Source organism: Leptonotus elevatus, chromosome 17 (genome assembly GCF_054856555.1).
Source record: "Leptonotus elevatus isolate MCC_2025b chromosome 17, RoL_Lele_1.0, whole genome shotgun sequence".
NCBI classification, from domain to species: Eukaryota; Metazoa; Chordata; class Actinopteri; order Syngnathiformes; family Syngnathidae; genus Leptonotus; species Leptonotus elevatus.
Window position 1 is genome coordinate 12,493,955 of NC_141255.1, and position 12,829 is coordinate 12,506,783.

Consider the following 12,829-nt stretch of genomic DNA (forward strand, 5'->3'; position numbering starts at 1 on the left):
TGTTTGTGGGAGTGAGTTTGCAGGGGTAGTTTGAAAAGTTGCTCAATTTAGGCAAGAAAAGTGCGAAGCTGCCTCTCGCAGGATGGTACCCATTAAATTCTATGCAAAAGTGATGTAGCGTTTCAGAATAAAAGCCAACCATTCCGGTTCTGGCAGTAACTCGACTCCTCCTGGAGATGGGGCGGGCCTACGCGGGTCTCGAGGCAGTGCGTCGTGAACGCGCCCGCCAGCTCAGGCACGCACCCGCCGCGCGGCCACGCCACCGGCCAGGCTCCCCCCCTCCCCCGTCTCCTTCCTGTTGTTCCAACTCCATTTTCCCCTCTCCAAAGTCCACCTTGGCCGCTGTTTACCGCGGCGACGACGCGCGGAACAGCGGCGGAGCGCCGAGGGTCGCCGGCGCCCAGAATCGCCGCCGCCGGGTCTCCAGGCCGCCGGGTCTCCAGCCCTCCGAGTCTTGCGCTCGGCCGGCCAGCAACTTTTCCAGCGGACGGTGACGTCAGCCCCGTCACGCCGTAAGTCCTCCGTATCACTTTTTCTTTCGGCCCGCGTGTCCGAGCGTGACGGGAGCGCCCGTCGCCAACTTTATGACGTTGTGTCCCGGTACCGACAGGCCAGGAGCGGAAGCAGCGCGCGGCGGCTTCCGGACATGGTGGTCGCGTGAGGCGATCGCGAGATTCGCGACACTTCCAATCACACGCACAGTCGCACACACACGCACACGAGTCAGGTAGAATTGAGAGTTGATGACGTCACAGACGGTGAGTCTGTTATATAAGCGTGTTATTAACACAATAGCTTGTATTTCAGAGGTTGTGGGTTCGAACCTCCATTTGGGCTGTCGTGCGTGGAGTTACCGGCTTTCTCTTACATTCCCAAAACATGCGAAGTCCTGAAATTGTCCATCAGCGAGTGTCAACGCTTGTTTGTTTATATGTGCCCTGCGACCGACCAGTCCAGAGTTTACGCCGCCTCTCACCCAAAGTCAGCATCTCCCAGCTGGGGGCAGGGTGGGAATATTTCTAAAATGCGAACACATTGTGTTCCTCTGTAGTTTCTAATCAATCAGCATGGCGGTTCTAAGGTTCCAGGTTGGAATTTGGGCTTTTGGCCTTCCTGTGTGGACTGATAGATATCTTGATGGACCCGAGATGTGGTATGAGCCCATCAGTGGAGAATATCAATGATTTTAACCCATGGCTTGTGTACTCGGATTGCGTTGCCGTGGCAACCGCTGGACGCTGTGACAGGACAAAAGCGTGGCAAATATTCTTCCCACAACACTGAAGCCGATTCATCCCGGCGGGTGGCCAATGTGCTCGAGTTGTTGCTAAAGTTAGCGTGTGTGGCTAAAGTGGCGCTCCGTTGGCATCCCAGCAATGTGTGTGTGCACATGTGTGCGTGCGTGAGTATATTTTTAGCTGCATGTTGTTGTGACCGGGCTGATCTTCATGACTTGTACCTCACTGATCAATACACATACAAACGCACGTGCAAGATTGTCACCAGGTGACTGCGGGGGCCTGAGGCCAGGGCGTGGGAAGCGCCACGTCGAACCAGGTAGCAATCAGCGAGGCGGCAATGGGGAAAGAGGAAGAAGCGGCGCTCAAAGAAATCCTGGACGACTTTTAACCTTTGGCTTTTTGATTGACTGTCCAAAGGTTGGCTGAGATGGCGGGTGCTTCGGTCAAGGTGGTGGTGCGCGTCCGCCCGTTCAACGCCAGGGAGACGGGGCGTAACGCCAAGTGTGTCATCCAGATGCAGGGCAACACCACTTGTAAGACACGCACACGCACACACACACACACACACACACACACACACACGCTCACTTTTGTACTGCCATCTCAGGCATCGTCAACCCTAAACAGCCCAAAGATGCGGCCAAGAACTTCACTTTTGACCACTCCTACTGGTCGCACACCACGGTAATGTCACACACATGCAGGCACACACACACGCACACACCATATCAACCGTGCGCATGTGTGCTCAGGCTGACGAGCCGACCTTTGCGAGCCAACGTCAGGTGTACCAGGACATCGGCGAGGAGATGCTGCTGCACGCCTTTGAAGGTGACCCGTTGGCCATGACGACGCCGACGTCACAGCAAAAAGCGAGGACTCATCATTTTGTTTGGCGCAGGTTACAACGTTTGCATTTTTGCGTACGGCCAGACCGGGGCAGGGAAGAGCTACACCATGATGGGCAAGCAGGAGACGGGGCAGGAAGGCATCATTCCGCAGGTAGGTTAACACGTGACCTCCCCATACAGACAATCTCTGCCAAATTATCTCAATGGGTATCGTATATAATTTGAGAGTAAAACTGGATTTTTACTGTTACTTTTTGTACAAAAGTGTGGAACTGCCAAGTGGAGTAAACATTTTTGACTGGAAAACACATTCGAACCTTTTTGCAAATACGTTTAATTTAAATGTATTTGCAAGTACGTCCAAAATGTACAGTACTTGTGGTCTCAATGCTAAAAACGTAGCATTTTTCCCATAATGCCACCGGGTATTGACTTGCTCATGCACAAGTAAGAAAAAAAAGTTGGGTTTTTTTATCATTTGAAAATTAAGTGAATAAACACTTTTTATTGGTAGTTTTTATGATTTAGTATGTCTGCAGTGCATGATTTTTATTCATATTTTTTTTCTCCATAATGACTCAGTCTGACTGGTATGCGCACGCAAAAGTCAATACCCTGTGGCATTATGGGGGGAAAAAATGATAAGATTGTAGCATTTTAGCCTGCAAATACGCTCGAATGTATGTGTGTCAAAAATATATAAATGGTTAAAAAAAATAAAAAAGCTATTGTAAATATATTCTTGGTCAAATTGTTACAAAGTGCAGCATGAGTGTAAGTAAGTCCTTTTGCCAGAATTGTTGATGTGTGTGCATGTGTTTTCAGCTGTGTGAGGACTTATTCCAGCGGACCGGGGCCAACGCAGATCCCGATCTGACCTATTCGGTGGAGGTAACCCCCCCTTCCCACCTTCCTGTACGTTTCTGTCGGAAGCACACGCTTGGCTGACAGTAATCCCACCGCAGGTGTCCTACATGGAGATCTACTGCGAGCGTGTCCGGGACCTGTTGAACCCAAAGTCCCAGGGGACTTTGCGGGTGAGGGAGCACCCCATCCTGGGACCGTATGTGGAGGATTTGTCCAAACTGGCTGTGACGGGATTCCCTGACATTCGGGACCTGATGGATGCCGGGAACAAAGCCCGGTTAGTCGTGCGTTGGTAGACCCCGCATTGGAATCGTACACAAATGTCACCACCATATTGAGTGTGTTAATGTTAAGTTCAGTCCATTGGCAGCTGTGACACTTTCAATATGGCGAACAGTGGGCCAACTTGATCAAGCCGGTCTTTGTGTACGTACACTCTTTCCGGCCCTTGTGATTGAGTGTTTATATCCGACGGGACCGACAGGACGGTGGCGGCCACCAACATGAACGAGACGTCATCGCGCTCGCACGCCGTCTTCACCATCGTCTTCAGCCAGCGGCGCCGAGATCTCATGACCCAGCTGGACACAGAAAAGGTGAGAGGACGCGTTGTACGACTTGATGCGCCGCCACGCGCACACTTGACATGAGCGCGTGCGTCTTCTCAGGTCAGCAAGATCAGTCTAGTGGACCTGGCGGGGAGCGAACGCGCCGACTCCTCGGGGGCCAAGGGCACCCGCCTCAAGGAAGGAGCAAACATCAATAAATCTCTCACCACATTGGGAAAAGTCATCTCTGCTCTGGCCGACATGGTACGAATGCTCAACTTGTTTTAGTTCATCCCCTTCATTTTCATCATGTTCATCTTGCCGTCACTGGTGGTGGTGCAGCAGAGCAGCAAGAAGAAGAAGAGCGATTTTATTCCCTACAGAGACTCGGTGCTGACGTGGCTCCTCAAGGAGAATCTGGGTGAGCAACCCCAGCACAAGTGGGAAAAGCGTTGATTATTTTTGTCATTTGTTTTTCAATCCAAACATCAAAATGTCCTATTTTTGACATTACAATTTTAGGCTCAGATCATATTTATTTAGAGTCAAATAATCATCAAAACATATTTGGGCAATATTTCAGTCAAAAATGGTCTAAAATCTAAAAAGTCATGTCTAAAATTGAAAATTCATGTATTTTCTTATGCTTTCAGGTGGAAACTCTCGCACGGCCATGATCGCCGCTCTAAGTCCTGCCGACATCAACTACGAAGAAACGCTCAGCACTTTGAGGTGAGAGCTCCTCGCGCTTCCTTCCTTGGATTTCATCCGCTTTGACCTGACCTGACCGCCGCCGCTGCAGGTACGCCGACCGAGCCAAGCAGATCCGCTGTAACGCCATCATCAACGAAGACCCCAACGCCAAACTGATCCGAGAGCTGAAAGGGGAAGTGGAGCGACTCCGGAGCCTCCTCTTCGCGCAGGGCCTGCACGAGCTCATCCTCAACCAGGGTATGCCGCATTCCATCGTCTGTGCTCGCCGCATTCCATCGTCCGTGATCACCGCATTCCACACGGCTCAGCTACACTGCTTCAATGTCTCCACATCACGCTCTGTGCGCGTGTCATATTGTTCAATGTTGACGGCGTCAAAATCTTACTTCCTTGTGTGCCACATCGTAGTTTCCCTTATAGGGTCGTTATGGCTGTATAATCACCTCGTCATATTATGACGTGTACACAATTTCCCGGGGATTCTATTGTTATTATTCTGTATATGCTGTACAGTGGTACCGTGACAGGTGTTCAATTGGGGGATGTCCAAAGTAGGGCCACAGACAGGAAAAAATGGAAGTGGAGATGTTTAGGAAATTGCTAAAAAGCAAGCCAATATTGGAGGTTAACGTATGTTAAAAGAATGTTTTGAATGGAGGAGGGGGGATTTATTATTATTAGTGGCAAGGCATAATAAAGTTATGAGTTTTACTGGTATCGTTAACATTCAAAATGTATTATATATTTTAGATTTTTTTATTTTTAAAAGTAAACAGTCAATATTTTGTCACATTCTACGTTTTAAAAATACTAAATAGAATGTATGGTATGTTATAGCATTATTTCTGTGACAATAAAAAAAAAAGTGCAACAATTACATTTTATAATAATAATAATGATAAAAAATAGCAATCAATGTGCCGTCTTGTAATTATTTTTTTTTTTTTCAACAAACGTGACACTGCTCAACATTTATTTTTTTCTTGTATCATTCTGAGATTTGTGGTGGTTCAAATGAGAATATGCAGTAGGCCACAAATGGCCCCCAGGCTGGATTTTGAGCACCTTTGATTCATTCTGTCTTCAATTTACTCCTGGTGTATATTATATCCATTTTCAAATAAAAAAAGAAACAAGGAAAAAAATTCAAGTGGGGCACTCGTATGAGAAGGTACAATTTGAGTATTTAAAGACAACAAATATGAGTCATGGAAAACGGTGACAACCAAATATTTTAAGTATACAACTATTTTTTCAATTCATGTGATGGAATTTTGTGGCAAAATGCTTGAAATAGCTACAAAAGTGAGGAATTTCAATTTTGGTAAGTTTTCTGCCAGTTCGCAAAAAACCTAGAAACACTATTTTCTTTCGTAGGCCACAAAAAAATGTGGCAAACCGGATCTGGCCCCAGGCCGCAAGTTTCAACCATGTTCTGCATGTACACGTACGTGTATGTGTGTGTGTGTGGGGGGGGGGGGGGGGTGCGTGCGTGTGCGTGCGTGCGCGCTCTATGTTTACAGACCGGTATTTACAGATGTGTGCATGCCCGTCAGCCTTGACATTCCCAAAAAGTAATGTGAACTCCCTCCCCCCGACTCTCTAGCCAACAACAGTGGCTCCTCCTCTGGGGGCGTGTCCTCACCACTGACTATCACAGCCAATGGGACGGCCGATCCTAAAGACTCCGCCTCTTCAGGTGTTTTTGAGTCAGCGGATGTCAATCATCTTCCTGCTGGGGAGGTCGAGGTTGCCACGGAGACCATCAGTAAAGAGGAAGCAGCTGAGAGACTGCTGGTATGATGATGATGATGATGATGATGATGATGCTGTCACAGCAGAAACATACAAACATTCTCTCATGTGCGTGTGTGTGTGTGTGTGTGTGTGTGTGTGTGTGTGTGTGTGTGTGTGTGTGTGTGTGTGTGTGTGTGTGTGTGTGTGTGTGTGTGTGTGTGTGTGTGTGTGTGTGTGTGTGTGTGTGTGTGTGTGTGCGTGTTTCAGGAGACCGAGAAGATCATGGCAGAACTCAACGAGACTTGGGAGGAGAAGTTAAGGAAGACGGAATCCATTCGTTTGGAGAGGTGAGTCGAGTTCGTTGGAACGACTCCCAACTTTTTCTTCACTTTGTAATCGTGTGCGTGCATCACAGAGAGTCGCTCTTGGCCGAGATGGGCGTGTCCATTAAAGAAGATGGAGGGACTCTTGGCGTCTTCTCTCCTAAAGGGGTGAGAGACTATCCATGACATGTACACACCGACTAAACCAGATTCCCAACCATGTGGGTGCGCGGTGAGAGATCATCAAGTTCATTATAGGAAATTATCTGATTTTACTTCAATGGGGATTTTGCTGGTTTTTTGCTTGTCTGTCACGTCTTTTGTCTCTGCTAAAAAAATAAATAATAATAATACTGCAATCTCTCTCTTCAATTGGTCCAAATATTGATATTAAAAAAAGGTTGAGAAACAACCTTGATCTTTTTTGTTCCTTTACCCATCATTAGACGGCACATAACTCGGGCTTTCATTTTGAAAGGTTCACAGTGTGCGTGTCTGTGTTTAGACTCCTCACCTGGTCAACCTGAACGAGGACCCTCTCATGTCCGAGTGCCTCTTGTACTACATCAAGGAAGGTTTCACCAGGTTGGAACTTCTTCTCCTCATGGTCGTGTACACCTAAAAGAAGAGGAGACATTCTAAAGTGTGTCTCTGTGTGCATGTCAGAGTGGGACAGCAAGACGTGGACATCAAGCTGTCTGGTCACTTCATCAAGGAGATCCACTGTGTGTTTGTGAGTGAGACCAACCAGCAAGGAGAAGGTAAGCCTGAGCAAAACAGTGTGTGTGGGTGTTTGCGTGTTTGTGTGACTTTCTCTCTCTTGTGTGTCTATTTGTGTCTAAAAGCTGCCAGGACGTGTGTCAGGTATTGTATCTAGTTGACTTTGTGGCGTGTAGTTGTGTCTAGGGGTTGCAAAGGGATGCCAAATTTCCAGTCAGCTACAGAAAGTTTCTGGTTAATGAATACGTTGGAGAATTTTGGAAGTACAGTGAACCTGTTTGCAAATTTGCATATTTGTTGATTGTTTTTAGAACCTACCCTTTGTTTTTTGTTGAAAAACTGACCGAGTTTATTATATGTGCTCAAGCCAAAACCATGTCAAATATTAAAATGTTGCTTTGGCGCCATCTTGTGGCAGTGTCCTTCGGGCGGGCGTTTACTGTATTCCAAAATGGCAATTTTCCATTTCATTTCCATTTCATTTCCCTATTAAGGGCCAATCTTAAATTTTGTAAATTTATTCCCATGAAAAGTTTCCAAGTTTGAAAATTGCTGGAATGTTGCAAGCCTCGCGGTGTCTCTTTTTGCAGTGGTGGTCACTCTGGAGCCACTTGTGGGGGCAGAGACTTACGTCAACGGGAAGCAGATCGCAGAGGCTGTTGTCCTCAAGCAAGGTAAGCTCGCCACACATCGGAACGATGAGAACGGCGCGGCCCGCTGACGCCTTCTCTCGCCCAGGGAACCGCATCGTGATGGGCAAGAACCACGTGTTCCGTTTCAACCACCCGGAGCAGGCGCGGCTGGAGCGGGAGCGCAGCGTCACGGCTGAGCAGCAGGGGGAGCCGGAGGACTGGACGTACGCTCAGAGGGAGCTCCTGGAGAAACAAGGCATTGATATCAAACTGGACATGGAGAAGAGGTACGCCTGCCTCTGACATTCTGACCCCATGCTGCGATCGTGGCTTTGATTGACAGCTGACGGAGGTAATGATTGACACAGGCTGCAGGACATGGAGACGCAGTACCGCAAGGAAAAGGAGGAGGCTGACCTGCTGCTGGAGCAACAGCGGCTGGTGCGCGCCACTTTTTCTTTATTATCATCATCGTCACCACCACACCACACACTTGACCTCTGACCCTCTGTGCCTCTGTGTGTGTATAAGTATGCGGATAGCGACAGTGGAGATGATTCCGATAAACGCTCCTGCGAGGAAAGCTGGAGACTTATCTCCTCCCTCAGAGAGAAACTACCTGCCAACAAGGTACAGTACCAGACATTTGTGTCACCTGTCTGTCTGTCACCTCTTTTGCTGACCGTGTGTGTGTGTGTGTCAGGTGCAGTCCATCGTGAAGCGTTGCGGTCTTCCGAGCAGTGGCAAGAGGAGGGAGCCACAAAGAGTCTATCAGATTCCTCAGAGGAGGAGGATCAGCAAAGACCCAAAGCGCGTCACCATGGAGGATCTTCGCTTGCAGGCTGTCAAAGAGATCTGCTACGAGGTCGTTCTCACTCACTCGCTAGCGCACGTATTCAAGCACTCAGACACAAACACATATTGCTAATAGGAAAGTAGTAATTGGCGTCAGAGAAGTATGTCCATCTTGACTGCAAGACAAGCTTTGTATGTTGGGGAGGCGCGAAGTTGAGCCTGGTTGTTAGTGAAAGTTACAGAGCGCCGTGGCTTCTCCTCAGGTGGCGCTGGGAGACTTCCGCCACTCCCGCCAGGAGATCGAGGCGCTGGCCATTGTCAAGATGAAGGAGCTGTGCCGCATGTACGCCAAGAAGGACGCCAACGAGAAGGACAGCTGGAAGGCGGTGGCGCAGGACGTGTGTGACACTGTGGGCATCGGGGAGGAGAGGAGCCCCCCTTCGGAGGAGGGGGGAGGAGGAGGAGAGGCCGGCGAAGGGGGAGCGGCCTACAACCTGAAGGCTCACATCGACAAGCTGACGGATATCTTGGAGGTGAGATGAGAAGCTGGTATATGTCAGCATGTCCGCCACATTGGATGTGGCAGATTTGCCCCGTATAACTGCCTGAACTTTATACAGTTACAAAGTAAAAACTCATATAGTTATATTTGATGTTTTTGGTCATATAAACTCACGGCGTGATGTCACATGATGGCACTTACAGGAAGTGAAGCTGCAGAACAACATGAAGGACGAGGAGATCAAATCGCTGCGTGATCGAATGATTAAGATGGAGAGCGTCATCCCTGTCAAGGTGGAGGATGCCGCGCATGACCAGGTAACACGCCGGCGGCAACGCCGTCTTACGATGGTGCTAACCGTCTCCACTCAACGCTGACCATCTTCGCCTCTGGCAGAGTGAGGAGGTGGACAGCGAAGAAGTGGGCGTGGCTCCAGAGAGGGAGGGCAGAGTGCAGCGTCTCATGGAGGAGGACCCGGCATTCAGAAGAGGGCGCCTCCGCTGGTTGAAGCAGGAACAGCAGAGGATCGTCAACCTGCAGCAGCAGAACATCAGCAAGAAGCTGCGAGGTCTCAACCAAAGCGAACCCGGTGAGAACTCGTTGATGTGCTGCTTACGTTACAAAACATTTTGTCGGGTATCCCTATACTCAGTTGCTTTTTTAACATTTGTCATGCCATGTAGGTTCTCCTATAATAAAGCAGAGAGTGGGAAACAGAAGGCTTAAGCTTTTAGAGGGGAATCTTTTCTGCTATTCTCTCTTCACTGATCGTCATTAAATCGATGTCAATCATTGACTACCGAAACAACTGATCAGAATTGGTCCAACGTAATTGGTGCTCCTTATCCACAAAGTTCACACGTGACATATACATTTATGATAGACACAGATGAAATATTGGAAATTTAATTGGTCAACCTGCACTATTATGAGGTAGATCTGCCACATCCAATATGGCGGTCATGCTGATGAATCGCGTGCGTGTGACATGATAAGCTGATGTCATTGTGGGCACCAATTGCTTGCAAATAATTGGAAAACCTTTTTTGTTTGTGGCCTAACTCATTAATCGCCCCTCGCAGGTCAAACCGTGCACCTCCCGGGGACGGGCCGCTTCATCCCACCCCAAGATTGCAAGCTCAAGTTCCCTTTCAAGAGCAACCCGGCGCACCGCTTCTCCTGGGGACCGGCCAGCGCCGCCCTGCAGGCGCTGGGTCTAGGGGAGGGGGGACTCCCTGGCGAGGAGAGGGGAGGAGCTGAAGGAGGAGGGGAAGAGGGGACCCCGGACCCCACTTTCCAGGCCCCGCCTCCGCGCATTCGCAGCCCCAGCCCGCAACGTGCCTGGCAACAGTGGAACCAAGGCAACCAGCGGCAGCAGCGCTACCGGCGAAACTCATTCGACGGCTCAGCACCCGGTAATGGTAATTACAGCGGCAATGAGCACCACCAAAGGGGCGGGGCTCACCAAGGAAGACCAAGACAGAGGAGGGGGCCATCGCCCGGGCCAGGCGGACAGCGGGGGGGAGGTGACGCGGGCTTCCATTACAACCACCATCCTGCCCCTCCTCCTCCTCATCTTCATCATCATCTTCATCATCCGTACTACAATGCCCACAATGGACCATTCCCAAACTACCACGCCGCCCCGCCCCCTCCCGCTCAAATCCTCCTGGGTCCGCCCCTGACCGGGTGGGGATTCACTACCCCTCCGCCGCGCATGAGACGACAATTCAGCGAGCCGGACCTCAACAACCAGCAAGCCCACTCTGACCTCTGAACTTTGACCCTGGATTTGCTACTCCTACATGCTGTATACAGTAAACCCTCGCAATTCACAGGCTGTGGGAACCAGCGGCCCTGTTACGAATCATGTAAAATGGCAAGCCATTGACACGCACCCCCCCCCCCTGAAAAAGTTTAGAACTGACTAGTGTCATAGTTTAAACCGCAAACTAGGATCCAAAAACACGTCAGAAGAGCAAAAATGCACACACACAAAATTTAAAACAACATTGGATTAACTTACATTTAATATTTTAGCTTTGACTTGTGTAAATAATTGATTTAGTGCAACGTAATCTTTTCATTCATGTAAAGTAATTTAGAGTAATAAGCAAAGCAATTATTGCAAGTGGTGACTCGTTAGGACATCTGCCTCACAGTTCAGGGAACGAGGGTTTGCCTGGATTTTCTCCTGGTGCTGCGGTTTTCGTCCCTCATTCCAAAAATGTGCATTAGGTTCAATGAAGACTTGGAATTGCTTCGGTGTGAATATGAGTTTGTTCCAACATTTACAAATTGTTTACATGAAGTAAAAACGGGTTCAACTTAAAGGATTATTTGCAATAACTAATAAAGCCAACGTCATTATTTTAATTTTGGACCACTTGAAATGACCGGTTTGCTTCACCTTAGGAAATTAGTTAAACATTTCAGGTTGCACTAAATGATTTACATTAGTCACAGCTAAACTATTGGGTGCGACAGATTACTTGTATTTTTTTTTAAATGTTTAAGTCCCCGGAGTTTCCACAAACAACCTGTGCTAAAGTTTTGTTACTTCTCGACACATGAAAATCTTGACAGTTTCGATGTCACTTTATCATAATTTCTACTTAACGCGTTATCAAGCAACACACTTCCTGTGTGAGCAGCTGTCAATTATTATTATCCAGGGTTTTGGTGCCATATTAGTCACCCACAAAGAACACAAAGTCTGAAAGCTGCAAATAGGAGATTGTTACCACAAATATTGGAAGAGATGTTCCTCAAAAAAAGAAAGAAAAAAAAAAGTGAAAAGGTGAGCCGCGAAAATACGGGGGATTACTGGTGTGTGTGAGTGTACACTGTTGCCATGGATACAGGTCATGTGCGTGCAAGCTGTTTTATTGACTTGATGGTGGTTATGTTATCACTCCTGCGGCTTACTGCTGTTAGCTTGTTTTTTTGTTTTCTTTTTTTACCCCCCCCCAAGACGCTAGTAGTCTTATCATGCTAAGGCTACGGGGATGGGGCTTAACGTAGCATCGGGAAAGCGCTTGAACAAACCGACAACATTATGTACAATTAGGAAGACAAACGATATTATGTACAGAATGGCTTCCAAAGTTAGCAGGTTAGCCGCCTGCTAACCAGTCAAACCAAAGATGCTGATGCTGTTTTTGTGTACGTTGAGATGGACTGCTGCGGGACATTGAGAAAGTCAGGACGATAACTGGATTGCGAAAGTGAACGTTGTGGATTTTTAGAAGAAGATGCTGCAAAGCTCATGGAATCATGGTTTGGAAGGTTTTTTTTTAATTTGGGAGCTAAAAGGTGCAGTCGTAGTTTTATTTGTTATTTTTTTCATTATTCAGTTTTTTTCTTTTGAGGTGTTCTGCTTTTTCACCCCATTGTCATGTTAGTCAGTGGCGGGATCTACAAGTGCCGTGTCCCTGCTGAGCACGATGGGAAATGATGACCACACCTTTAGTGTAACTTTTTTTTTTCCCCTCTGTGTGCTTTCTAACCTCATCCTCACTCACATTATTATTCATTTGATTATTATTATAATTATTATCATTGCGTCTTTTCAAATGGGAGATTCTCTTGGGTGCTGCTTATCAATGTGTATGTGAGTGTGCGCGCGCGTGTTTAGAGTCACAAAGTGAAGATTGTTTGGCTCCTATACAAGCTTTTGTTTTGTCGTCTCTGAAATTTTATTTTGCAGTCTTCAACCCCCACACCTCAAAAGACTGGACCCCAATAAACACTACAACTTCAATGTGTGTGTTTTTGTGTCACGGGATTTCAATACTAATATTGCTATATTCTGCAACTTTATTTATAATCTTGATATATTCGCCAACTTTATTGCTAATTAAATGAAGACATTTTATTTATTGAGTTGATCAGCTGGT

The 12,829-nt window shown here is 47.7% G+C and overlaps 1 protein-coding gene across 3 annotated transcripts; it reads left to right on the forward strand.

Annotated features, from left to right (window-relative positions):
* The first annotated feature begins 212 nt into the window (after positions 1-212).
* Positions 213-12,693, forward strand: LOC147159977 (kinesin-like protein KIF1C). Of its 3 annotated transcripts, none has more exons than XM_086059040.1 (26): positions 213-512; positions 1,659-1,774; positions 1,849-1,925; positions 1,994-2,072; positions 2,143-2,243; positions 2,918-2,983; positions 3,058-3,236; positions 3,444-3,555; positions 3,628-3,771; positions 3,850-3,928; positions 4,161-4,239; positions 4,310-4,458; positions 5,828-6,018; positions 6,226-6,305; positions 6,374-6,449; positions 6,787-6,866; positions 6,948-7,042; positions 7,592-7,675; positions 7,740-7,920; positions 8,002-8,074; positions 8,165-8,263; positions 8,337-8,498; positions 8,692-8,961; positions 9,134-9,247; positions 9,327-9,519; positions 10,013-12,693. In XM_086059040.1, the coding sequence occupies exons 2-26, from the start codon at positions 1,669-1,671 to the stop codon at positions 10,705-10,707; spliced, it is 3,564 nt and encodes a 1,187-aa protein (XP_085915166.1). In that variant the 5' UTR covers positions 213-512; positions 1,659-1,668; the 3' UTR covers positions 10,708-12,693. The 3 variants fall into 3 exon arrangements, with proteins under 3 accessions (XP_085915166.1, XP_085915165.1, XP_085915164.1); XM_086059039.1 differs by having other exon boundaries at positions 371-512; positions 3,853-3,928; XM_086059038.1 differs by lacking the exon at positions 213-512 and adding an exon at positions 594-1,557.
* Positions 12,694-12,829: the final 136 nt, after the last annotated feature.

Bases quoted from the DNA above. Each gene is read 5' to 3' on its own strand.
- LOC147159977 (XM_086059040.1), top strand. From the start codon at position 1,669: ATGGCGGGTGCTTCGGTCAAGGTGGTGGTGCGCGTCCGCCCGTTCAAC. The intron at 2,073-2,142 runs GTGACCCGTTGG...TGTTTGGCGCAG, and splicing joins GCTGCTGCACGCCTTTGAAG to GTTACAACGTTTGCATTTTT. The intron at 3,772-3,849 runs GTACGAATGCTC...GTGGTGGTGCAG, and splicing joins TCTCTGCTCTGGCCGACATG to CAGAGCAGCAAGAAGAAGAA.